Raw genomic sequence first — 27,754 nt, 5'->3', positions numbered from 1 at the left:
TTCTAGGCCCCTCCGAAAAAAGATTTTCATTCTCCTACTCAGCAGTGTAGTCCTCCTCTGTACTCGCCCCAGCTGAGATTCTTTTTTGCCTCTATACGTAGCAGACCAGAACTGTACATAGCATTCGAGATGAGATCGCACAGCAGAGGCTTATATAATCCTATGGTACTTGTATAGCTATACTAGAAATACCTTGCCTTACATAGCTTGATGTTTTTATCATATACTAGCTGATTAAAGCATGATTAAAACCCTCCAACTCTTCAGTCACTAATGAGCATCCACTTTAGAGCGGGGTTGGTTTTTTTTATTAGTCCTCAAATAAATTACTTTCCACACAAACTGCTTTAAGTTGATTTTCTGTTCCAGTTCTCAAGGTCATTCAGCTGATCCTGTAAGATACCTTAATACCCTTGAGTATCGATACCTTCCTTCTCTAGTGCTCTGGACGATGGCACAGTAAACCCAGCGATACAGATGCACAGCGATTCCCTCTGGGAGAATGAGCTGCCCCAACAGAGGCAGATGTGCAACATCATCTCATAAAGCTGCAATGCCAGCAAATACGCGCTAACACAAATGCCCATAAAAACTTCCTAGTGTATATGGACCTGAGAATTGGAAACAGCCTCAAGGAACATTTTGCATTACCACTTGCTAACAGCCCCCTCTAACTGGGGAGGAGGGACAGGAAGGGAGGAGCGGAACTAAAAGACTGGTTAGCAGAGTGGAAAGATAATCACCGCTAACCTACCATTTGTCAACCCGGAACCGTGCTGAAGACTGTAATTTTATAGTCAATGCCTTATAAGCAAGGTCAGAGGGAACAAATACTTCAATAAAAAAATTCAAAACATCAGCAGAAGAACCCAGTCATGATCCTCAGAATCCAAAATAGAGGAAGGGGTTGTTTGTGCAATTAATGGGCCCAGAATAACATCCTTCATGTCCATCAATGGAAATGGCATTTACAGTTCTTAAACGTAAAGACTTAAGATGGCAAACAGGAAATTATGGGAAATAAAGGGCACCAACTGAATACATGATGAAACAGTGCTCCACGGAGCAAAATAAATAAATAAATTCCAGTTTTGCTACCAGAGACCCACTTCAGTATTGCTTGGATGCTTGGAGCTGTGCAGCAAATGCCAAGCTGTGAGCTGCAGCCAGGGAACACATAATTAATGTGATTAGGAGCACACAGAGCTAGCATGCTCTGCTGACTGAAAAGCCCAGTAGCATAATTACTGTTTTCTGTACTAGCTCTATGTCTGAACAAATCTCAAAGCCTGGTTAGTTTTAGACTGCTGTGTAAACGTCAATAAAAATCCCAGAAGTGCCAGCTCATCAGCATTCTCAGGCACAGAAATGGTGAACATACCACTGCATTTCCATGCTGTTAACATCAGGCAAAGAAGTCCCCATTCTTCAGTCTAACCTTAGAGTTTGTAGTAACTCCCCCAAGTGAATGCTTATTATGAAAGCTAATTAATTGCTTTCCAGTAACGAGAAGTCTTTGGCGTTCAAAGAAAGCAAAATTCACTACACAAGAATTAAACAGTGTTTATTGAAACAAAGCTCCCCCTGTTTAAAGACCTGTTTCCGATTAACATCATTACAAATAAAACCAAAGAAACTGAACATACAAACATACAAAATATGTATAGGCAGGAAACGTGTGCTAAAATCAGTCAAAACTCCATAGTATTAATTGAAGAGAAAACTAAAGCAATACTTTGTAGTTGCCTATACTTCCCTGGGGGATGGAGAGTCAATGCTTATCTGCCTTCCTCAGAAGAGACAATTTTGATTAATATCAGACCCATCTGACTCAGTCTATTAAACCCTGAAGGAATGATATTCTTCAGATATAAAAGATATGTCTTTGATTAATAATTCTACCATATTGCCATTCCAAGCATTAACAACTGCACGGCACCTGTGGAAAGAGAAAGCCTTTGAATTCTATGGAAAGGAACTAACTCGCGCTAATAGAGCTGTTCTTCGTCCGTATCTGAAATCTGTACGACACTCTTCCTCCCACCCTCTGCTGAACAAGTCAAAGTGTCAAGGTTGTCACTACTTTCTTGCAAAGATGACAGTGGTTATATGTGAAGCTGAATTATATAGTAAGAAAGCAAAGTTACTTCAGACATTCTGAATGGTTTGTCTAAAGACCCTGGCAATCTGTCTAGAGATTCCTCTTTAGAGCTGTCACAGCTTAATAGACCACAAGTGTCTACAATGTCGTGGCCATCAGAGTGCACTCTTACCTACCAGGGGCGTATCTTCAGAGAAATGCATTAAATCACTTAGCCCACTACGCTGGACTACCATGCACGGTGTAACTAATGCCAAATTGTCACACACGAGGTGGGGAAAAAGTCAATGTAATATCATCTGTTGAGTTCTTCCTGAAGTTCTAGCTTCAATCAGTCGGCACCAGCCTCCTCACCCTAGTTGAGCATTTCTCCTGATGCTTGCAATCAACCTCTTGCTGTATTCTCTGTAGTTCACAGGTTTGACGTCCACTGCTGTAGCCTTAATACGAGATTCATCCTGTGAAAGAGAAATATGGCACGTAAAAGAACGCTAAGCACTCCAGGCATTTGGTTCTAACCTCCTTCTGCCCCAGTAACTCACTGCTCTTGGTATCAGGGTTAGCTGGGAGTGCAAAGTTGACTCCCAGAGCAGCTACGTTGTTTTCATTTGAAACAAGCCAGGCTTGATGAACCTGAGAGGGAGTAGTGTTAATGGCAGTGGATCCCTCCTTCAGTGCTCAAGACTGACTTGCTGTGAGCAGGTATCTTTGGAAACTTCTCCCCACGGACGTAAGCGGAGGAAGCCACCTCCTATGGAGACAAGTCAAACTACAAAAGCCACATGCTACGTTATTTGCCTTTCGGGGGATACTTACATTGTAAGTCTCCAGTTTTACTCGGATCCTGAACTCATACGTGTTGAAGTTTGCATTTTGGAACACTTCTTCAAATGCCTGCTCATTCTGTGAGAAGGACAAAGACAGATATCAGCTGCAGACACTCCAGGCTTCCGGTAGTACCACGAACTTTCAGAAAAGCTCATCTTTTGCCGATGTTGGCAAAACGGTGGAACTAACTGGATCATGTAGGCAGAGCTGAATCTTCCATCAAATTTTAGATGCCAAAACCGTGACTTAAAGTTTTTGAGAAAAAGTTTAGTTCAAGGTGAAAACTTTTTAGCTACCTAAACAAAATAACGTACAGTTGCACTGAATCTGCAACTAAGTGTACAGAATGAAAATACTGTAAATCAACATGAGATTCTCTCATGCTGCTTAAGGGGCTAATTCTGATGTTCTGCTATAATTACAAACTCTGTCAGAGTTAACTATTTCCCTATTAATTGTCTTATTAGACATTCTGTTTCTCTGCTTATCCATCAAGGCTGTATGTATCCTTCACATCCTGACACAGACCTATTTAAGAGGATGTTCTATAAAAAAAGTGGATGCACGTTTTGAACATGCTTTATAACCATTAGAAGACTGTCATATTTATAACATAAGCTGCTTCTAATTACCATATGAACACTAAACATCATCATCATCTATAACAGACAATTTGTCAAAACAGTAGAAAAGCAGCAGACAAGTTGTGGAGGCTGTGGAAAAAGTTTATTTTTGTAAAAATTAGTTGTGAAAACCTTTTCTGACATTCCACAAAAATCCTGCAGCCCCATGATGATACAGACAAGTAATTATTAATGCATTTATCTACCAGATGCACTTGACTCAATCAGTCACTCCAGCAGCAGACAGAGCATCTGATCTGGAACTGAACCCACCTCAGTTTCACTCATATTCCAAGTGCTACATCTGCTGTTTTTAAATGCGTGCAGCACTATTTCACACTACACAGTGATTCTCCTAAGGTTTAGAAAAGCACAACAAATGAAGGTGAACAGGAGTAGCTAGTTTCACAGACTGCAAAATTTAGGCATATCCTTCCTGAATATTAAAAACCCCTTCTTCTGACCATCGTATGGATTAGAGGATAAGAAAACTCACTTAATAAAGCATTTGGCTTCTGTTTCCAGCTCTGCCACAAACTATGCTAACCATTAGTGAGTGGAAAATGCCGTTAGCATACCAGTCACTGCTACCCTACATTACCTCCTTCGGTAACAAGCACAGTGGAGAAGTAGATGAAAAACTGTGCATGCATATCTATGCTTAGCGTGGTCACTGGCTGTACGTGGACTCAATACATACTGTGAGCAGTGGAAAAACTCCCACCAACTTCACAGGATACTGCATCAGGTCTTCAGAGAAAAACCACTAAGAAAAGCTTACTGAAAATGCATCAAGTACCATTTTTAAAGGCTCATAAAAAAGTGTCAAATCAAAAACAATTTCTCCTGGCACACAAAGCATTCCCACTCAAGGGCTCATTCCATATTATGTTCCATTTTCTATCCTCAGCCATTTCCATTAGGCAGCTCTTCAAAAGACATTACATGTTTGTACTGTTACATAGGATCTGCTGTCTCTCCTTCCCCACCCAGTTCTCTTCAGCATTAAAAGTGACTAAGAAATTTTGTTTGAGCTCTAGCAGAGATTAAGCACAACCAAAGTAAAAATATTGACAAGTTCAGAATGTCTGAAAATGGAAGTGTAAAAGTGCAAGCACATCTAATTAGAATGCCCTAGCAATACATCTTCCTACAGAACAGAGCTGTCCAGCCTTCATAGTACCACAAAAACTTTAGCATCCCAGAAGCACAAGCTTTGTACCACTTATCTTAGAGAGCCGAGTACAGGAAATTTCCAAAAATCATAGAATCATGGAATAGTTTGGGTTGGAAGGGACCTCTAAAGCTCATCTAGTCCAACCCCCCTGCCGCAGGCAGGGACATCTTCAACTAGATCAGGTTGCTCAGAGCCCCGTCCAACCTGACCTGGAATGTTTCCAGGGATGGGGCATCCACCACCTCTCTGGGCAACCTGTGCCAGTGCCTCACCACCCTCAGCGTAAAAAATTTCTTCCTTATCTCTAGTCTAAATCTACCCCCCTTTAGTTTAAAGCCATTCCCCCTTGTCCTGTCGCAACAGGCCCTGCTAAAAAGTTTGCTGCCATCTTTTTTAGAAGCCCCCTTGAAGTACTGATAGGCTGCAATAAGGTCTCCCTGGACCCGCCTTCTCTCCAGGCTGAACAACCCCAACTCTCTCAGCCTTTCTTCATAGGAGAGGTGTTCCATCCCCCTGATCATTTTCGTGGCCACTCCAACACATCCATGTCTGTCTTGTGCTGAGGGCTCCAGAGCTGGACGCAGTACTGCAGGTGGGGTCTCACCAGAGCAGAGTAGAGGGGCAGAATCCCCTCCCTCGACCCGCTGGCCACGCTGCTTTTGATGCAGCCCAGGATATGATTGGCCTTCTGGGCTGCGAGCGCACATTGCTGGCTCATGTCCAGCTTTTCATCCACCAGTACCCTCAAGTCCTTCTCGGCAGGCCTGCTCTCCATCCCTTCATCCCCCAGCCTGTATTGATACTGGGGGTTGCCCTGACCCAGGTGCAGGACCTTGCACTTGGCCTTGTTAAACCTCATGAGGTTCACACGGGCCCACTTCTCGAGCTTGTCCAGGTCCCTCTGGATGGCATCCCGTCCCTCTGGTGTGTCGACCACACACTCAGCTTGGTGTCGTCTGCAAACTTGCTGAGGGTGCACTTGATCCCACTGTATGTCACTGGTGAAGATATTAAACAGTACCGGTCCCAATACAGACCCCTGAGGGACACCACTTGTCACTGATCTCCATCTGAACATTGAGCTGTTGACCACTACCCTCTGGATGCGACCATCCAACCAATTCCTCATCCCCTAGACAGTCCACCCATCAAATCCATCTCTCTCCAATTTAGAGAGAAGGATGTTGTGGGGGACCGTGTCAAAGGCCTTACAGAGGTCCAGATAGACTGAATAGACTCCGCGGCTCTTCCCTTGTCCACTGATGTAGTCACCCTGTCATAGAAGGCCACTAGGTTGGTCAGGCAGGACTTGCCCTTGGTGAAGCCATGCTGGCTGTCTTGAATCACCTCCCTGTCCTCCATGTGCCTTAGCATAGCTTCCAGGAGGATCTGTTCCACGATCTTCCCAGACACAGAGGTGAGACTGACTGGCCTGTAGTTCCCCAGGTCTTCCTTTTTCCCCTTTTTAAAAATGGGGGTTATGTTTCCCCTTTTCCAGTCAGTGGGAACTTCACCAGACTGCCACGACTTCTCAAATATGGATAGTAGCTTAGCAACTTCATCCGCCAGTTCCCTCAGGACCCGCGGATGGATCTCATCAGGTCCCATGGACTTGTGCACCTTCAAGTTCCTTAGATGGTCTCGAACCTGATCTTCTCCTACAGGGGGCGGCTCTTCATTCTCCCAGTCCCTGCCTTCGCCTTCTGTGGCTTGGGCGGTGAGGCTTGAGCACTTGCTGGTGAAGACCAAGGCAAAAAAGGCATTGAGCACCTCCGCCTTCTCCATGTCCCGGGTAATCAGGTCTCCTGTTTCGTTCCGGAGAGAGCCCACATTTTCTCTAGTCTTCCTTTTATCCCCAACGTACCTACAGAAGCTTTTCTTGTTGCCCTCAAGGGGCAACATGTCCTCTGGCTGTCCCCGGCCAGATTTAATTCTATGACGGCTTTAGCTTTCCTAACCTGATCCCTGGCTGCTCGGACAATTTCTCTGTATTCCTCCCAGGCCACCTGTCCTTGCTTCCACCCTCTGTAGGCTTCCTTTTTGTGTTTGAGTTTGTCCAGGAGCTCCTTGTTCGTCCATGCAGACCTCCTGGCATTTTTGCCTGACTTCCTCTTTGTTGGCATGCATCGCTCCTGAGCTTGGAGGAGGTGATCCTTGAATATTACCCAGCTTTATTGGGCCCCTCTTCCCTCCAGGGCTTTATCCCATGGTACTCTGCCAAGCAGATCCCTGAAGAGGCCAAAGTCTGCTCTCCTGAAGTCCAGCGTAGTGAGCTTGCTGCGCGCCCTCCTTAGTGCCCTAAGGATCTTGAACTCCACCACTTTGTGGTCACTGCAGCCAAGGCTGCCCTTGAGCTTCACATTCCCCACCAGCCCCTCCTTGTTGGTGAGAACAAGGTCCAGCGTAGCACCTCTCCTCGTTGGCTTCTCTATCACTTGGAGAAGGAAGTTATCATCAACGTGTTCCAGGAACCTCTCGGATTGCTTATGCCCTGCCGTGTTGTCCCTCCAACAGATATCAGGGTGGTTGAAGTCCCCCATAAGGGCCAGGGCTTGTGAGCGTGAGGCTGCTCCTATCTGTCTACAGAGGGCCTCATCCACTCTGTCTTCCTGGTCGGGTGGCCTGTAGCAGACCCCCCCTGTAATGTCACCTGTCCCTGCCCTCACTTTAATCCTGACCTATAAGCTCTCGGTCAGCTCCTCATCCATCCGAGGCAGAGCTCCGTGCACTCCAGCTGGTCACTGACATAGAGGGCAACACCCCACTCCTCGTCTCTCCTGCCTGTCCTTCCTAAAGAGCCTGTACCCTTCTGCTCCAACACTCCAATCATAGGAGCCATCCCACCACGTCTCCGTGATGCCAATAAGACCGTAATCATTCTTGTATGCAAGTTACAGGAAAACTAGCCCTGCTTTGCAGAAGCTGATGAGGTCTACAGCAGTGTCTCAGGACAGCCAGGACTACAGCCTCAACAATCCCTCCTCCTTCATTTCCCTCCCACAGCCAAGCAACGGGTTAACCAACAACTGGCGTATCTATGGAGCCCTAGTATCAACCAGCCTCAGCCTGGGAGCACAGCAATGCTCACATGCAATTCAAGAACTTATTACGCTTTCCACATCATCACTGAAAAAAACAAAACAAAACCACACAGATTTTATATAGTAGACAACTAAAAATCAGGAAAAAATTATTTTGGTTAGAAGAAAGGAGAATGCAGCAGAGAAGCATATAGTGATGAAGGAAGGAAAATACTGTCTGTCAGTGTTTAATGGCTTACAACCTTAAAAACTGTTCTAATCTGTCAAAGAAAGATCACTTAAGCATCTCTGCCAGTGACCTATTTTACAAGTCATGGTTTTTGTATGACCCAAAGTTTCTGATGATATTTGGTGGGGAAAAAAGAGCCTTCAGAAGTGGGCTAACACACATTAGTTCAAAAAGCTTCCTGCCTACTTACAAAGATACATACAAAGCGTTCTGGAACTTTTTGGTTTTGTAAACAAATTTTTGGAACACGGCAGGGATAATGTTGTTAGCATTCATGGCTAAAACAGGTTTTTTGCAGATTCTCCCAATCTAAGTACAATGATAAAACAGCCTGTCCTTTCCATTGGAGTCAACATGTGTTAAAGCTGTCAGCCCTCTAAAGGCTGCAGTACTATCGACAACTAATTAGCTGTCTCTCGATGTCCAGGTGATACGGACAGGCTGATCTCCAGCTTTGAACAGCCAAAAGGGCTCAGAGGTAGACAGACTGACTGTGGGAGCAAACTATGGGGGAAACCAGGCAAATCTCTGTTCTCCAGGCAGATGGCCCGTGGAAAATAACCCTGAGGAGAGTAAACAAGTCCCTGCCAAGAACTTCACACTAGAGAGAAGCAATGATTTGTGAACTTCTAAAAGATACTGAAGTCCAACATCTGGAGAGCAATCTTGGGCTGCCAGGCCCCTGAGCTGGCCTATCACTCAGAACGGGCAAGATCAAATTCTTGCCAAATGAAGCAGAATATCCCTTTCTTTCATATGGCACTTTTGTATTTGTTTTAATAACACTGTTAATTTCCACAGTAACTACATGAACATAACCCACTGCCATTGTCACCTCTGCTGACTTCGGAGTGCTATATGTGCACACACAGGGATGAGATCAGCACTGGTGTTCCACACATACCTTACATCTTTCTCCAAGTTGCCTTCAAAGTCAACATTACAAGAATGTTTCCTTACCAGGAGGATCAAAAAGAGCAAGAAATTTGAGGGCAGCGCAACAAGGTGTATGAAACATAGTTCAACTTCTAGACGTTTACTAAAAATACAATAAGCTAGGTGACTGACCTTTTCTTTCAGTTCTCCCAGGAAAGCTGCGTTTTGCCCAAGAATGAATTCTGCTGACTCTTGGAAACAAGTCACCCACTGATACTCTAGACAGTCTGCAATGGTCACCTAAAAAACCAACAAAAACCCAAAAGGTTATTTCATGCCATTGCCTATTCCTCAAGGAAGACAGAACAAAAGAAAAATTTATTTCACAGCTATAGAGTTTTAAATTTCCAGTAACTATCACAGCCTTATGTACCGTACGTACTTTCCATCACCGAGGGTAGAAGGCAGCGAGTTACTACTTTTTTTTTTTAAAGCACCATAGAATGTCACAGTAACTTAACGCAAGCTAATATTGACAGTACGTTGTGTCACAGGAAAAGGCCAACAAGATCACAGTGGTACACACTGACGGATATTCAGCTCTGTTCTGCTGTCACTGATGAGCTGTGAGCAAGAACAGGTAGCCCAGAACAACAACCACCAAGGGGGACACCAGCGAGACTGCAACCTGCATTTACTTTGTACATACCCGAGTACTTGAGCATAAACACATGTAATACTATGTTATGAGGAAACTATCGAAACATTCAAGGACAAGACAGAGCAGTAAAAAGATCAAGTACTAGCCTCACGTGCATTTCCTGGCTGCTTTGACAATTAGGAAGGGGAAAATAGGAGACACGCTGTTCTGAAGGCCTTGATTGCACCTTCAGTATCCCCTTTATATTCTGTGAGAATGATTCTGCTATGTAAAGTAGTTCATGCATTCCTAGAAGTTATCTGCTAGAAATTATTCAGAAGCAGTTTGTGTTTTAGTGAGACTGCAGGGATAGCTCCCTTCTCTCTGCATGCCCACCTGGCACAGCATTTCTAGGAAGCAGATACAACTCTAGCTTATAACGTAAAACAGAAGAAGGTTCAACGCTTACGGTGTAAGCGGGCATCACAATAATAATCCTCAGACAACTTTCTGAAGCAGGCTCCATTAAAGCATGAAACAGAACAATACCTACCAAAAAAATGCACTAAATATAGGTAGCAGCTGTAAAAGTGCAATTACTGCTCTCCAGAAATGCCATTTTACTTCAGTTTATCTTCACTACTGAAGAGGCGTAGGCCATCTGTACTCTGCACTGCATAGTACACTTGGAAACCAGAATCAACTGAGCTAGCATCAACTTTTTGGCAAAGAGAAAAGCTTTTAATTGGAGCACTAGGAAAACAAACTGCTAATCAGCTCAATGAAACATCCCTCGCTCAGGTACAGCATACAAGCAATTTAAATATCCTCTAACCCACAGGCACCACAGATAGACAAACAGCACTCTAACACCCCATTTTCTCGGAAGATTTCTATTTGGATGGTACAAGGAAAACAGCGAGAAACACGCTCTCCTCTAATCCATTTACTTACCAGAAGCATCATGCGGTACTTGAAGTTGGGGAATTCACGATCACACTTTTCACAACGATACAGTCCATTTTGTTGGTCTATCACTTTCTTATTGCAATCCTGAGAGGGACATGCCTGGTACATACAGTTCTCTTTGCGCAGATGTACGACTGTGCCCACACAGCTGAAATAATCCGCCTAGGAGAGTGAGTGTGCAACATTAGCCTCAAAATATTCAATGTTTTCCAATTCTGAATTAAGTACAAAGCAAGGCATCCATACTTGGATATTTAGGATTAGAAAGCTTAACAGCTATGGATTATTGGGAAACTGTAAATCAACCCTTCTGTTGCAATCATTTTCAAGCTTCCATTATGTTAAATAAAGCCCCTACAGCAAGATTATTTTGTGTTTCCATTGCAGGAAACTCCAATTGCTAGGCTTTCTTTAGATAAAGCGTATTTGCTTCTCCATTGTGCCTGTTCAAATCTCTACTTTTTCACAGGATTAAGATTCTGCACTTTCCTATGCTTCTTTTGGGAGCCAATACAAAAACCAGAAAGCCTACTGTGTAGTCTTACAGATAAGCATTTGATTAAACTATAGCCTACAGAACAAAATACCCACTCACCATACTAAAATAATCATCCTAATGGCTTAAGACCACGGTCAAGTCTTAAGCAACAGATGAACAGAGGTTGCTTAAGAAGCATGTGCAAAAAATCTCACAGAAAATAGCTGAATTACAGGTAAAGTTTTTTTCCTTAGATAGAAGTTCTTGTGTATCCTGAATGGCTCAGTACTTAAGTTTGGGAAAAAAAAATTAAAAATAAGTCAAGAAGCAGTATAAGCCTAGAGAGGTTACTGGACTGGAACGCCAGAGACCTGGGTTTTATTCCTAGCTTTTCTATTGACCAAGTGTGCACCCTTGAAAACCACTTCCTCCTAATGCACCTGTTTCTCCTAGAACATTTTGTGCTATTTATATAAAGATCTTTGGGGTGAACTTCCCCCCGCCCCCATTTATACAAGGCTTAGAATTCTCTTGCAAACATAGTATCATGTTGCAACATCAGCAACAAGCTTGAATTTTTTGGAAAAAAAAAAAAGCTATTTAATAGCATAAATTCTGACAGAGTAAGCACATACTGCTCAACAACTGGAATACTTCAATAAGCAGAATGCCTGCATAAAGTCTAGCTTTTTATTTTGTCCCCAATACACAAGGCTTGTACTCAGTGGCCATGCTTTACCTTATCTCCTTGCCCCAAGTTCTCAGATTTGGCTTCAAACAAAGTTTTCCAGTTGGTATTCACCCCAGGTGCTGGCCCACCCCTCACATCAGAGATGGAGGTACATTCCAGAAGCTGCCCCTCAGAATCAAACCTGGAACCACAAAGATGCACTTCTATTTTTGGATAGCAGACCATACAGACTTATCAAAAGCTTACATTTAGTTTCATGTACTTAATACATGAGGGATTTTTTTTATCAATGATTGCAAAGGAAACAATTACAGTAATTTGTGTATATTGCAAACAAAAACAGCATTTCAGAATAAGTTAATAGTCCAACTTAATTAGCACAGTATTTTATAAACCCACAAAAGGAGGACAGCTTTGTTCTATATAACTGCCAGCTAGTGGTCAAACCACACACTACATGCTTCTTAAAGGCAGGCAGATAACAAGATTTAAGGGCATCAAGATATTTCCATAATTAAAATTAAATTACATGGTACCATTATCTTTGCAGCAGCTTCGAAAGAAAAAGCAAATAGCAGTGAACAGATTATGCTTCCTCTGTTAAAATAAGAAAGCACTGCATTTCAGCAAAAGGTTGTACTGCCATCCCATTCTGGTGTTTTTTTGCAATTTGAGAAACACACCAACAAGACTCAAAAACTGAATTAAAGTGTGACAGTAATAGCCAAGACCCACAAACAATTTTATCTTCGACAACCCTCTGAAGTATGGGAGAGCCACAGCTCAATGACAAATGGAGAATGCCTTTATAGTTTGCCCACGTTTGGGTGATTTAACTAGAACCCGAAAACCCAGGATTCACAAATCTGATGCTGTCGGCCCTTAACCCTATTCGTACATACACCACGTGTCACCATACTAGTAGTTATAGCAGACAATTTAGCAACTACCTACAGTAGAAGCAACGAGCCACCAAGAAATCACTTTGTTTTCCTGACAACAATAAAAATGTTCTTTTGCTATCTGAAAAATATCTGATAAGGACTAGACACTGGAAGAAGTCAACACAGTTCCTCCAGTCCATACTAACAGAGTGGGTATCAGATTCCACACAATGGAAAAAGCCTGTGAAAAAGAAAAAAAAAAAAATACTGTTCTCTCAGATAATGCCTCAGAAAGCAGAGCTGGTCAAGTCTGATTTCATGCTGCCTTCCAAGGCTTTGGGTCAGCATGCACTACTCCTATTTCCATTTTTCAAGGTCTGTCATGGAATTATAAGTTTTTGAATTGAACAATTTAAAAAGGACAGCCTTTCAGGCTCTAGTGCTTTCAGGGAAGAGAAGTTTCTATAACCCTGAAACCCACATCCTCTGCTACCTTTCTTCAGTACTATACAGACTGCTGAAGTACAGAGAAACAGCATAAAACAAATACTCTGCAGCAGGCTGGAATATATCAACATAAACACACGCTCATACCATCCTCGGAGCTTAAAAGCCTCTGGGCTATCAGGGTTGATGACAACTGTACTCGAGGACAGGACAGACAGGCTTCTACCACCAAAATCAGAGACTCGGGCTCCTTTGATGGCTATCACAGGTTGTCTAGAACCATCAAACTGTTCAGCCTGCATGTGTGAAAACACAGAAAACGTTAGTAGCACACTACAGTAAAGGTACTGAACTTGCGGTCATAATTCACAGGTTAGAAGGTAAGGTTTTAAACAATATCACTAGGAGTTTAAGAAAAGGCAGCTAACAATTAAAGCTGTAATCCTAACAGCCCATTTCCTGGGGAACCAGAGAATCCTTAAGTCACACCACTGGTTTGGGGGGGGGCGGGGGGAAGGATTGGTACTCTCCATTAGAAGTTTTACACAAGGATTTTAGAAAGGGAGATGGGTTATGGGAACGGAGGTTTCTCCAAACAGGGGACATTCTTTGGTCAGATTAGACTCTTCAGGAGATGAAACAACTCTCTTGGCTTGATTGAGCCAATCATGTCTATTCTATTGCAACTTAAAAGGTAGAAGTGTAGGTGTGCTGACCAAACACTTTTCCCCCGACTTTCCATTTTCTGTTTTTAATCTCATAAAGCTGCTTTAACGCTGTTCAATTGCCATCAGTTTGTTATCTGAATAAAGTTTGACACTGACAAAGAAGCTCTTGGCATGAGAGAGGTTTTGATTTTCTGGACCCCACACCACTTAGCAAGCAAGGGGAGGATCATGTGCTTAAATATTACAAACGAGCTGGAGCTAGCAGTGGCATTCGCTATATCCATGAGACGCAAAAAGAACACAAAACATATCCCAGCAGTCAGGGCAATGACTGTTATAAAGGAGATACAGATTCTAACCCTAACTGTGCCAGCTGCAAGCCATACGTCACTTCCCCTCAGTGCTTCTTGTTGTCTCTATTCTACAAGGAAGCAAACAGATTTAACTTTGTAAAATGCAGACCCTGATCTCTGTTGGAAGAGTTATGCCAGGAACTGATTACCAGTAGCCTCTCCTATAACAACCTGGTTCAACCTCAAAACTTTGTGATATTGAACTTCAGTTTACTTCATTTATATCAGCAGATGTTTAATGGTGTTTAGCTACCTACAATATCAGTGCACTTGATCATTTAGCCATAAAGCATCACTGTCAAGCTGGCAGGATCACTCCCATTTTATAGACCGGAACATAAATCCCTAAGTATCTACAACACCGCTGGAAAACAAAGTAGCCTGTTAAAAGGATAAAGCAGCAGTTTACTGCAACTACTCAAACTTTCAATTCCAAGGCTCTGATGCTTTAAACCCCTAGTCTGAGATACAGCCTCTCAACCCCCTAGTTAAGCAGCAATTTATGCAGGGTAACATGCATCCCACCCTACGAATAAAATTCATCTCAAATGAGACAGCCATAGCCACCGGGCTTTTCCATAATCAAACTGCAACTCGTATCCTTTCCTAAACCAGAAGCCTGTTATCTTCAGTCTTTGGGCCTGAGACATAATGTCTGCAGTTGTTCGGAACGCGTTAGTCAGATCATGTCAGCAGTTTGTCAGAGAAAGGTTAAGAACATCACACCTGAATGAAACCAGACAGTCTTTCACCTTCTCTCTGCCCCTGATCCTTAAACACCCAGGACTCTGTCTCAGTGCTATGCCCATCTTGGATGACAACAGCACACTCATTTCCTCACCCTACACAAAGGGACCTTTGCTTAAGAACAGGTAAAAGAGCACATACCTCACTTCCCCATAGTGTAGCTGTCACCAGTTTCCCTGATGTATCCATCAGATGCACGTTCCTCTTTGATACCTCCCTATTGTTAGCTTTCCTTGTAATTTTAGTGACATCTTCGTAGCTCTTACAAATTCCAATTACATCTGAAAAACAGTTACAATTTAGTTAGAGTTACTCAAGGGTCACAATTGGGAAATACAAGATCACAAGAGAAGAATTCAAACCTACTGTCAGATTTTTACCTTGTATCCTAGCTCCCTATTCAAATCAAATTTGATATGGAAATTAAGTGTATTATGGTAGGAATGCTCCACTACAGAACTCTTCAGTGCTTTAATTTTGTTGATGAATTCATTAAGATATTCATGAATGCAAGCCTCACCACATTAGCAAGAACAAGGCATTGTACTATCTTTTCCTATCACATTCTGTCAAAGGACTTCAGCCCTCATCCTGTAGCACACTCTTGCTGTTTAAGCACAAATCTCTCAGGCAAGGGGCTTCAAAGTGACTGTAACACAACGAAGCAACTGGCTAGTGCCTCCACTGCAGCTCCGTGACAGGAAGCTGCAACTTAAGCAAGTCTACATGTTTGGGTAGTAAGAGCTAACACAATCCCCTTTGCACTGCCTAAAAATATACCATTTTTAATATTACAGATCTACCTTTAAAATTCCTAGCTGAATACCTCTGAATCACAGGCATCTTGTGCCTGTGAAACCTGAGAACCCTCGCCCCCACCCAAGCCTCTGATTTTTCCGGAGTACTCTGCCCAACAAATTACAGAAAAACAAACCTCCAATACTTCACAAAGCAAGCCAAAACAGTCATGCAACTTGGACCTGGATGCAGTGAATTATGCCAAAATCACTACAGAGATAATTAGATAGTGAAAGAAAGCAAGACCACGGAAGGTATGAAATGCACACCTGCTGAGCAAGGACATTTTTCTTTCAGCCCTTTTCTGTGGAAAACAGTGATCATAGTACAATAAACAAGTATCATTTACTGTCTTTAGTTTGAAGCACAAGTTCGAAGAAAAACCATTATATATTGTTAGCAGAACAGGGAAAAGACATCTTAACAGGAAAATTGCCCGAGGTATTTTTAATGGCAACCATTACTGGATAACTTCATTTAAGAGATCACAACACTCCAAGCATTGTATGCTCACTCCCTCCCCAGTATTCAGGACACAAAAGTAAAACTTCAAAGCTTTAGAGCTTGCAATTTTGCTACTTAGACTGACCAACAATTGAGTCTTTGGGTGTGTTCTCCAAGTCAGAGATGGATACAAACTCAAACTGAACAGATGGAAGATGCTGGGCATCATCACAGGGCACAACTGAAGTCTCATTAGTGAATGTCATCTCATAGTCATTCTTAACAGCTGTATATTGCTTGTTAGCAGTCTTCAAAATGCCTTTGGTAAAATAATATACCTACAGGAGAAAGCAATGAAACAGAGGATATTAGCACAAGTCAGACAGAGAAAACAGATTGTGTGTACCTTTAAAAAAAACTTTGCTATGCTCAAGTTCCTCTTTCCTAGCTCATGTCAGTCTATGAAAGCACAATGCTACCATACCTTGTTCAATTCAATGAGTGGAAAGAACTTGTCTGCTTGATCATTGAACGCAGTAGCTCTAATCTCACCCTGCAGGAAAATAAGAGAGCTGGTCAGAACTGAAATTTGGCGTGAAAAAAAATAAAAAAAAATAAAAAAAATCTGTGCAATGTTAAGTGGCATCAGTCCTACAGACAGAGCGTGGTCTGCCAGGCTAGCTCCAGGCATGTGAGAAACAAACAACATTCTCCTCGCATTTGCAGTTATAGCTAAAACGACATATTCTACACCTGACCATCAAATCTCATATTCAAGTCTCATTAGTATACCTAGAGCTTCAGAATGAAATGCACAAGAACTGCATATATATATCATATATACACCTCTGAAAAGGTACTCGTAAAACTGGCATTAATTGCCATTACATGCAAAAAAAAAAAAAAATCAAATAGATCATGCAGCTCCACGAGTTAGCACACAGTATATTGTGGTATCTCCCACTCATACCTGATGTCAAGTCTTTAAGTAAGAATTAGTAACAGTTATAAACTCACTAGATATAAATATTGTTTTTAAAAAAAATCTGAATACAGACAGTATGCAGAGAAAACAAATGGCTGATGACAACATGTTACATTATTAACCTCACATTTTATACTAAACATAATGTAGCAGAACCTTGTTTGTTTTCATGACAGAAGGCTGTAATTTGATAAGAGGTTTGACAAACTGCAAGTTTAGTTAGATTAACCAGATACCGTTCCCCAAACAAGCCACAGATGAAATTTCCTAGTATTACAATAATTTGTACTCCGATTTCCTCATGAAAATGAAAGCTTATAACTTGGAGGCAATGCTCCTCTCACTCCTTGTTTTGTAATGTGTATCTAAGCAAGGATGAGACCTCATTCTCGAACTACAGGAAACCACCACAAACCTAAGTACTGTCAGTTTCCATAAACAACTCTATTTTGAAGCTGCAAAAATTTAGTCACACACTATAGACTTTGATGAAAAATAATCAATAATACCATACATTTAAGACTTCATTCTGGATAAAAACTGGGTCATTGATGCTCTACTTAATGAATACAGGAACACAAGCTTCAGTCGTAATAAAAAAAACATTGCCTATAATACACTTTATTTCCTCTATTCTGTGTTTATGAAGGGTTCATCAGGATCTGACGTACATTATCTTTTTCTCAACATATGACACTTACGCTTTCATCAACTAGCTCTATAGAGAAGAGTTTTCCTTCACCACGGGAGTTGCTCCATGTGCGGATCTGGCCTTTTTGGGTAACACGAGCACAAATGGTCCACCTGAAACCATGCAAGAAATCACTGTTCTGTGTCCTTTTTTTTTTTTTTTTTTTTTTAAAAAAGAGATTGAATTTACAAGCTTTTGGAACTGGAAGGTCACTATTTAAAAGCCAGAATCTTTCCACTGCACCTCAGCAGCTCTACCTGCTTTTCTGCTGCATTCTGTTTTAATGGCCTAGACTATTAAAGGCAGAAAGTTGTAGAGAAAGCAGCAACAAAGCCAGCCATAAAGCATCTAGTATGATAACAGTAGTGAACAATCCTTCTGCATAGAAGCAAGCCTCAAGTCTTTTACTCTTCTAGGGTACATTTCTCATACAGCAGTTTGCCTGTTCTGAAAAGCCATGCTAGAACTCAAGAGCTCAACTACAGGATTCGCATTTAACTTGGGTAATCAAATCAGTTTGCATAACTTAAAAATGTCATTCACAACGTAATTACATCCTCATGCTTTTCAACAGAGCAGTAGCCAAAGCGAATAGCTTACTGAGCTGTTTTGTCATTAAGTTACCAAAAAGAAGGTTGCTTTAGGAAAAAAAGAGAAATCAATTGATTTTCAACTATTAAAAACCTATCAAGCTCAGCAGAGTAACTTCACCAAGACAATGCAAAGGCAAATCTCAGATTGTCAGTGTTGATGAAATTAAAACAAACAAACCAACCTCCCCCCCCCCAAAAAAAAACCCAAACAAGAAACAAAAAACAAACCAAAACCTGTACAGCTGTTTTTGCGGAGGTTTTGTTTGTTTGTTTTTTTGGGGGGGTGCTTTTGTTGTTATCGTTAGTTTTGTTTGTTTGAAGTTAACCAATAAACTCAAAAGAACTCAAAGAATGATTTCACAGAGGTTTATACACGAGAAAGCAAAAAGAAGCCATTGTTCCTTCATGCCTGTGACATTGAGTAACACCTGGCATACCACAATAACTCACTTAGATTGGTATGGGTTCAGGCTGGCAATCGGCACTACTTTGGCCTGCAATCCCCCTGGTGTCTTCACTGAGCTGGGAGCACTCTCTTTACCAAACTGGTTTGAGGGAGCATGGTACTTTGGAGCAGCAGCAGGACCTTTCAAAAACCACAACAAGAGCATAAAGAATTTCAGCCTTGCAGACAAAAGCCAGGTTAAAACCAACTCGTGGTGCGAAGTCAGGCAGAACTTCTCCCACCACGCTATGGGGGGCTACACAGAAGCCAAAGTTATACTTAACACTGGGTAGGCACTTAAAGCTCCATTCATTGTACTATGTGGGCACCACAGAGTGGCTAAAAGTTTGTTGAATCACTTCTGCTCTTGGTCACACGTATTTTCTAGGCTGCAAACTGCTGCAGAAGAGACATTCTCAGACCTTTAGAGGTCTACCCTGGAAGTGGAGATGTGTCCAGAGTCCATCACTTAAACATGGTCTAAGCGGGACGCAACTAGTTAGCAGTAAATTCTCTAAAATACGGCACATCAAGCTTTAGATCTACACCATTTGGGGGAACAACTAAGGAATGGTAGCCCACAACCAAATAATTTCCTGACATAAAGCAATACTGCTCATTCTAAACTGAATCTTGTCAATGTATAAGCATAGAACTCTTATGATCAGCTTTAAGTACAGGAAGGAAGAGCTTGTCTTCTGCTGCAGTAAGCAAGTGTCAAAATTTTACTATTTCAAAATACTTCTTAAATGCAGGGGTAAAGAATACAGGCCTTTTTGGGTAACACGAGCACAAATGGTCCACCTGAAACTGTGCAAGAAATCACTGTTCTGTGTCTTTTTTTAAAGAGAGATTGAATTTACAAACCTTTGGAACTGGAACGTCACTGTTTAAAAGCCAGAATCTTTCCACTGCACCTCAGCAGCTCTACCTGCTTTTCTGCTGCATTCTGTTTTAATGGCCTAGACTATTAAAGGCAGAAAGTTGTAGAGAAAGCAGCAACAAAGCCAGCCATAAAGCATCTAGTATGATAACAGTAGCGAACGATCCTTCTGCATAGAAGCAGACCTCAAGTCTTTTACTCTTCTAGGGTACATTTCTCATACAGCAGTTTGCCTGTTCTGAAAAGCCATGCTAGAACTCAAGAGCTCAACTACAGGATTCGCATTTAACTTGAGTAATCAAATCAGTTTGCATAACTTAAAAATGTCATTCACAACGTAATTACATCCTCATGCTTTTCAACAGAGCAGTAGCCAAAGTGAATAGCTTACTGAGCTGTAAGAATACAGACAGGTTAAAGCAGTACCAAGAGCTAGGACTGACAACTTTTTTGCTTCGAAAAAAGTCTACAGGCTGACATTTAAATTGACTGCCTTTTTCAGCATGTCACTATTTAAAGTCTTGATCAAAAAAACGTATTTATAGCTGTACTATCAAATAATTTCAGTCCTGTAACACCTAAACTGTTTGGCCTCAACATCTCAGCATTAGTAACACACCTGTTGGCCAGCTCCAAACTGTAGCCTACTTGGGTGTCCACAGAGCACTGTTTCAAGAACGCAAAATTGCATCAGACTAGATGTTCAGTTTACACTGCTTCAAAGTTGTTTCCTATTTTTTTTCCCCTTGGGGAAGAGGAGGGAAGGGGGACAGACTTTTTTTTTCCTCCCCTTTTTAAAAATGTATTATTAAATCCAAGTGTACAGTAGCCTCTTGAGAGAGTTCACCTTGTCAAGCTATGGGTTAGTCTTTAACGGAGTCTTTCTTGTGCAACACCATTATAGAAAGGATCTTTCTTAAATTTAAGCTGTAGCTTTGCACTGCACAAATGGAAACCAGAATTCCTGCCCAGGATTACTCTTACCTGCTACTGCCAAATTGCTGTTTTGTTGCTGTGGTTTGCTGGGTGCTGGGTTTGCTGCTGGAGCTGAAGGACGTTGCTGCCCTTGCCCTGGTAAACAAATGGAAAGAGACCATATAGTACAGTAGGGAGCACAGTAATTAAAACTACCCTTAAGCTTTTTTAGAAAATAAGGCTTGCATGAAAAAAATAATTTAAAACACAGAGAACACACGCTAAAATTCAGGTGTTATAAGACACAGCAGTAGCAAGCTATCTGTTGAACAATATTACCATGGAAGAATTTCAGTCAGATCTCTTTCATCAAGCAACTGCTTTCTACTTTGAAAGAATTCAGGGTTGACAGTTATTTAAAAGGACAGCACTGAAGTAATCTTGACAACTTCTCAGTTTTTACAGGCTGCTATTGCTCTGACAGCTAGTTTCTGCTACTACCTAACAGCTAAGATAAAAACCGTAGGAGAATTCCCTCTTAAAACTCACAAAGGGCCAAAACCCCACTGGGTAAAGTCAAACCTGAAATTAACACAAGACAAAGACCACACCTGCTGCATTTTATTTCCAAAATATGAAGATATTTAATGCGGGGATGATGGAGTCTTAATTTCAGCATTCACCGGGGCTCCTCTTGGGACACAGGAATATATTGCATAGGGAGCAAAGTGATGCCATAGTAAGTACATATCGTACTTTTTTTTAGATTCCTGGACTTTTACTTGCCTTATATTGATCATAAATTACAAGAGAAAGAGAAGAGTGACATATCTAGAAAAATAGTACATTAGAAGACTAATCTACAGTTCAAAAATTTGAATTATTTTACAGAACAATTGTCCTATCATATTTTGCCTCCAGATGAAAAAACATCCAACATTTTTTGTCTTTTTGGATGCAGCTAACTCTTAAAGCCATCGGTTTGCAGAATTCCCAGGCCTGAGCAGGCAAAGCCCCCCTGATTTGGGGCATGAGGAGTAAGATAGTCCGAGAAAGTGGAAAAGGTCAGACCTAGCCCATAAGCATCACGAGGAACAAAAGCAGAGAATCCCAGAACAGAATGGCAAGGAAGGATGGCACAGAAGTAAGGTAAAGGAGCAGAAGCAACCCAAGGAGACCCTGATGTAGCGTTGCCTGACGTTGTGTGGTCTACAGAGGTAACCCTCTGGTTATTTTCAATCCAAAACAAGGTCCTTGCACAAAACCAATCTGCTCCTCTAACTTGCCGCAGTAGAGTCACATCGGTGAACTAGTGACAGCAGTCTCCCTGGCAACAGAGTGACGTCAAACAGCAATGTGTATTTACTGCAGAATCCACTAGATGGAGAAGCCAGATTTCACCCTTCCTCAGCTGCCTCAGGTACTCGAAGGACCCAGTCAGGGTCAGTGCTCAGCACCCCAAATTCATTTTGTGTGAGAGGAGAAGAAGGAAAAAAAACCCAGCAAAACACATTAAGAGAAAAATACATCTGGTCAGGGAAAGAATATTCAAGAAGAACAGGAATGTGCACATGAAACAGCAAGAGACTTCCTTGCTACTTTTGTTCCAAATGTTTTTTTCCCTAGGACTTTTTAACTAAAAAACCCCACCAAAAACCAAACAAAAGACCACCACATACATTAGAACACTTGTGTATTATGAAACACAAATTCACGTTTTAATGGCTGCCTACCCATAGCGTGGTGTTTCTCAACAGATTAAGAATATATTAACAGATCTGTGCATGTGTTCAAATATGGAAGTAACAAACATCTCTCCAATTTTCTCACTTGTAGAGTCTAGGGACTCCTAAACTATGATTTTTGGTGGCTGGTGGCCTACAGATCACTTAAGGTGCTCAGAAAACTGACCCCTCTGCCTGTTTTTCGCTGTTAGTTTCTATTAGCAGAAGCTGAAAAACTTGAAATACCTGATCACATTTCTGCTATGTATACTAGGTTAGTCAGCCCCAAGACCTTTGGCCAAAGCTAGCCACACAGCCCACTCTAACATAATAGCCGTGTAACGGCAGTCCTCTGCTTCCAATAATCTGTTACCAAGAGGTACTGCTACAGTGCCATGGTGACAGAAGACCTGTCCCAGAACTGAGCAGCAGCATGGCACGGGGGGGGGGGAAGAAAATGCACTTTGTAAGAATGCACACCAAATCACAATAGCGGGAAGGGCAAGAAGAAAGAGTTCAAGTGAATGTATAAGTATACAACGTTTCAACACTGAAAGATTAATGACAGAAGTTAAACATAAGTAGCAAGTCATTGTCATAGTAAGAAGAAAGTCCAGCATCAGAGTAACCTGAATGAGGTTAACGACAGTAATAACACTACCACCTAGTTTTCAACAAGAACTAAACTGCTCAATCTTAATTTTCAATACTATTATGAAACGCTGCCTGAAAAGTTTTTATGATACGTATTAAGAAGATTGTGTCTCCAGCGTCCTTGTTAGGCAGATTAACCTCCTACTGCTCAAGCGTAAAGTGGCCAAAAGCCAGCTTCTCACTCCCCGGGTCCTACTGTGGTATTACAGTCTAGGAAATTCCTTGATCCTAGGTCTAGCAATTTGAGATCTGTATTTCAAGTAGGACTAAACATTCTTTTTAAAATACCTGAACTTTTTTTTCCATGAAAACCACAAAGCGCTCTTAGATACTCATTCTGCATTAGCTGAATGTTCCTCAAAAATACAATCTCTCAATATATACAGGAACTTAAAGAATCTGCAACTTGAAATACACCTCTGCCATTTTATCAAGGCCTTGATGACAAATCAGGCAGCCCCGCAGAGCAGAAAGGCTGGGTTAAGCACACTTAATCTAAACTATTACCGTCTTCTGTAACTGAAACCTTATTTAGTATCAAATAAAAGGGTATGAAGTCTGCAGAATAACGTCAGTGTTAAAATGAAATACACAACATCAAATTCGGCATCTCTTAACTATCTAGTACAAGACCACACTTACTATGATCACAGACCTGTAACATCTCCGAAAGCATTTAGATTTGAAAACTTCATTGCCAAGTACTTTCGTAAGGCCAAATGAAGAACACAACTTTGATCAAAGTCATGGTAATTTTACCAAAATTTATAGACTTAAAGGTATATTTTCAGCTCAGTTCTGTAAGATATCACATTCCCAGTCGTTTCTAAGCAACAATACGATAACTGAAAAACACTATAGTTCACAAGCTCTTGTATCACACAAGCAAGGGAAGTGGGAGAAAGGCACAAAACAGTCTGCTCAATAGCTGTTCTAAAAATCTTGGTCTCTACAGCAACTGTGGGATTAAACCATAAAATCTGAGATGTCAACACATTTTTTAAACAGCAATTAGCTAAGTAACTATCAAAGGAACAAAGGATTCTTTAGGCTCATTTAACAAACGCCCCTCTAATTCCCTAGAAAAAAGAAAAGTTAATGAAGAAAGATGTCTTTGCAATGAAGTCTAATTTCTACTTCGATTAGTAAAGTATATTTTTAACCAGAATAGCAGTGTACCTACCACCACTGTTTGTCAAAAATATCCTACAGAAAATTGTTGCCACTAATGTGTGGTCCCTTAGTAATAAAAATATATTAATTCACTTCCATCTGGAAAAAAAAAAAATTCTGCAAGAAGAGCTATTTGCTATTTCAGCCATTATCTGTATATACGTCAATGACAGAGCTGTTCAAATATTTTCTTTAAGCGCTTATTATCCTCTCTTTTTTAAAGATCAGAACTGGAAGAACAGAACATACTTTTGAACATATCTCGGGGGGGGGGGGGGAATGTATTAATTCAAAAAATGTTTGCCTGAGAACTGTAAGCTCAGCACATGAAAATGAAGAACACAATTTGAAAATGAAGAACACAATTACTTATGCAACATAATAAAGCCAAAAGACTCATGGCAGGTCAGACTAAGGTCCACCGAGCGCATCATCATTTTTCAGATGGCAGGGTAGGAACGGGTGCTTAGAAGTCTGTACGCCGGCCGTGTTTTCATACCAGTCTCTCATTCTCATCTATGTACTTTGAGCAATCTAAGTTTTAGTGCTTCCTGAAGCTAACATTCATGCAGAGGATGCATTGTTATGTTTAACAGCCTTTAATGGATTTTTCTTTCACGTCTAATTGCTTTCTGAACCTGTGCCAATTTTTGGCAGCTACCTCAACAAGTTCCATAATTTAACTATGCACTGTTTGGGGGTGCGGTACAGCCTTTGTTTTAAAACCACTACCTGACAATATGAGAACTAAAGAGCATCAAATGAACGTAGAAAAGAGAGAGAGATTCATCATTCTTTATTCATCCCCTCCATGCCATCTTATACTTTCATAGATCGTTATTACATCTTCCTCCTGCTGTTTTCTTTCCAGACAGAAGAAATTATAATCTATTTGATTACTCGTTATGAGGAGACATAGAATAGCTTCCGCATACTTACTGGAACTCTAGGTAGAGACCACTAATGTATAATAAAAACCTGTCAATGTTACCATAAGGTATAGATACTTCCCAATACCATGCAGAGACTGAAGCTTCAGCCATGTTGTAGAGTTTACGAACAAAACCCATTTTGTGTTACACCAATAGAAAGGATTTTCAAGATCTGGACATCGCTGTTCCAGGCATAAGAAAGCTGAACATGTCTGACTGCTTCTTTTTAAATGAAAAGAAACAGGCACCTATTCAGAAAGGTGTTTCTTTACAGAGGACACTCACCTTCGTTGTATGGCACTGGATTGCCAATATTCCCACCAACCTTATCAGCAGTTTTCAGAACATCTAAATCCATCAGTATAACCACTCTCCTACAAACACAGAACAGACAGCAATAAAGACTTTCACTCCCTCTGCAAGTCTATCAGGCTCTGAATATTCTTTGTGTGCAGATAAGAGAACCAACCATTAGGGGCTGATTCTTTGGATGAGGGATCTGGAAGACAAAAGCTTTCCACTGTCAACTTAACCCTCTCATGAGGTACAAGTAGGCTTGAAACAGCATCACATTTCATCAAGGACTGAATGGGTACACAAAAATGGCTTGAAACAACATAGTGTTTTAAAAGCATCAAAACCATGCCAGATTTTAGAAGAGAAAATATATTCCCTGCCTCGAAAGAAGTTATATTCCCTCCACAAAAATGCTGAATAAAAAAAACCATGGAACCTCAGTTCATATTCTCCTAGATGGATACATAGTTTTTCTATAATCAATTCACTCAGATCCCTTCTCATTTTGCAGTATCCTACCTCCCTTCCCTCAAATTTTCAAAAAAGACAGACCAGATTCCACGACACCCAAGTAACAAGAAATCTTCACTGTTTCTTTTCCACAGCAGATAATTTTAAGAGACTTTTAATGAAACGTTGTACAATTTGGAGTATTCCAACTAGAAACTTTAAATTACTAAATCACTGTACTAGACATATCTGAACCCACTGCAGTCACATTCTGTAGTTTTTTTTATTTCTGCTATTGCTTGTGCTATGCACTTTCCCTCCTGCACCTAAAGACGGAGTATTTTCAGATTAATCCCAATCAAAAGCATTTGGCCTCTGCTTAGTCACAAAGGACAGAGCACCCACTAGCGCAGCTGCCTTTCTGTAGAACTGTACTTTAAGAAACATATATACCTTCCATCCTTCAGGGTGTTGACAATGAATTTGTTAACCCGGCAAATACATTGGGCTGACATGCGTTCCTCTTCCACCAGAAAGTTCAGCTGTGTCGCCAACATGAAAGCTGCAGAAATAGAAGAAAAAACAATGAAACAATTAACACGTGCCAGCCTTAAACGGGGCTGCCATGGCTGGCCACAACTTTGCCAGCCAGTCTGCTAGTGTTGCATTAGATCTACAGCTTGCTTAGTTAGTTAACACATAGAAAACAGTGTAACTGCTAACAAGTCACCAAAACTGAGCATAAAACTGTACTGTATTTATTCTCCAAACTTCAGAGTGCAGCGATAGCTAGAATGATCATAATCAAAGAAGTCAGAGAAAGATCAAGCTAAATTACTTTAAAATCACTGTTACAAAAACATGTATAGGTTTCTGTATTTTCATTATACCCTGTAGCGAGTTAATTGCTTAAAGCTTACAAAGAAAGTTCCAGAAGAGAAGGATTTTGTCCAAGTGTTAAAATGCAGCTGCACACTTCAGAGTCTGTGGCCCCCACATAAGCCACTTTCTCCTTCAATACTCATTTCATCACTACGCACCTAAACACTAGACAGGAAACTTTAGCACCATTAGTATCTCCACACTTATAAAAACCTCACTACAGCTTGTCATACTTACAGGAGAGTGTGTTAACCCCATCACTCATCAACACTCGGTAACGCGGTGGCCCATTTCCTGTAGCAATAGCCCGTGTATTCTGTGCGGAAACAACAGATTATTAGTTCTCGTTTGTTCAGAAACTCGTCAAAAACATAAAGCGACATCGTCGGCAAATGACCTATCTATTCAGCTTTTTTTTTTGAGCGCTGATATCAAGGGGATAGCCCAAGTCACGTAAAACGAAATTAAGAAATTAAGCCAAGCCTTGCTTGGCTCCTCTGCAGAGGAAGCCTGGCTGCGCTCAGAAGCCTGTGCGGAAGCGCAGGCAGTCACTAATGGACCGGCACAAGAGGTAACGCAGAGTACTCACGATGACTTGCAGCACGGGCTTGGAGATGTCCTCCCCCCGCATTATGGCCTGGAGAAAAGAAAAAGGGACCCTCAGAAAGGTGCCGCCACCTCACTCAGGAACGCTTCGAGACCCACAGCTGAGGAGGAATTGCCGTGGAACGGCCGTCACCGCTGGACCCGGCCAGGGCCCTCCCTGCCTCCCGGGACCGGGCCCAGCTCCGGGCCCGGTTTCTCCCCTCAGGACCGGGCCGGACTTGGTGCCCAGCTCCCTTCCCCCCGGGCCCAGGCCGGGCCCAGTCTTCACCCCACACGCACCCCGCCCAGGACCGAGCCGAGCCCAGGCCAGGCCCCCCATCCCGCGGTGCGCGGGACCACCGGCGCGGGCCCCTCACCGCGATGGCGCCCTCGCTCAGCCGCACGTTCATGGTGCTGCGTCTCCCGCCACTCGCCGTCGTTGCCGCCAAATCCTTCCGCCGTCCGGAGCCGTGCCCTCTCCTTCCGGCGCGCCCTTACGCCAACGCCGCGCGTGACCCGGCCGACGGCAGCACAACGCTCCTATTGGCTGC

The 27,754-nt window shown here is 41.9% G+C and overlaps 1 protein-coding gene across 1 annotated transcript; it reads right to left on the bottom strand.

Moving 5' to 3' along the window:
* Window positions 1-1,543: 1,543 nt before the first annotated feature.
* On the bottom strand, window positions 1,544-27,680 carry RPA1 (replication protein A1). The gene is made up of 17 exons (XM_076354558.1): window positions 27,581-27,680; window positions 27,208-27,255; window positions 26,856-26,934; window positions 26,190-26,298; window positions 25,275-25,363; window positions 20,576-20,662; window positions 18,714-18,849; window positions 17,681-17,783; window positions 16,479-16,547; window positions 16,140-16,332; window positions 14,894-15,033; window positions 13,132-13,280; window positions 11,702-11,834; window positions 10,470-10,646; window positions 9,068-9,175; window positions 2,918-3,004; window positions 1,544-2,559 (listed from the first exon to the last, which is right to left on the bottom strand). Exons 1-17 carry the CDS (start codon window positions 27,611-27,613, stop codon window positions 2,452-2,454), a joined length of 1,848 nt encoding a protein of 615 aa, XP_076210673.1. The 5' UTR covers window positions 27,614-27,680; the 3' UTR covers window positions 1,544-2,451.
* Between the last annotated feature and the right edge of the window lie 74 nt (window positions 27,681-27,754).

This window comes from Aptenodytes patagonicus, chromosome 17 (genome assembly GCF_965638725.1).
Source record: "Aptenodytes patagonicus chromosome 17, bAptPat1.pri.cur, whole genome shotgun sequence".
NCBI lineage: Eukaryota > Metazoa > Chordata > Aves > Sphenisciformes > Spheniscidae > Aptenodytes > Aptenodytes patagonicus.
The sequence above is the reverse complement of the archived record's forward strand: the minus strand, read 5'-3'. Positions and strand labels throughout refer to the sequence as shown.

Bases quoted from the DNA above. Each gene is read 5' to 3' on its own strand.
- RPA1 (XM_076354558.1), bottom strand. From the start codon at position 27,613: ATGAACGTGCGGCTGAGCGAGGGCGCCATCGCG. The intron at 26,299-26,855 runs GTAAGTATGACA...CTATTTCTGCAG, and splicing joins TGGGGTTAACACACTCTCCT to CTTTCATGTTGGCGACACAG. The intron at 15,034-16,139 runs GTCAGTCTAAGT...ACTGTTTTTCAG, and splicing joins ACCCAAAGACTCAATTGTTG to ATGTAATTGGAATTTGTAAG.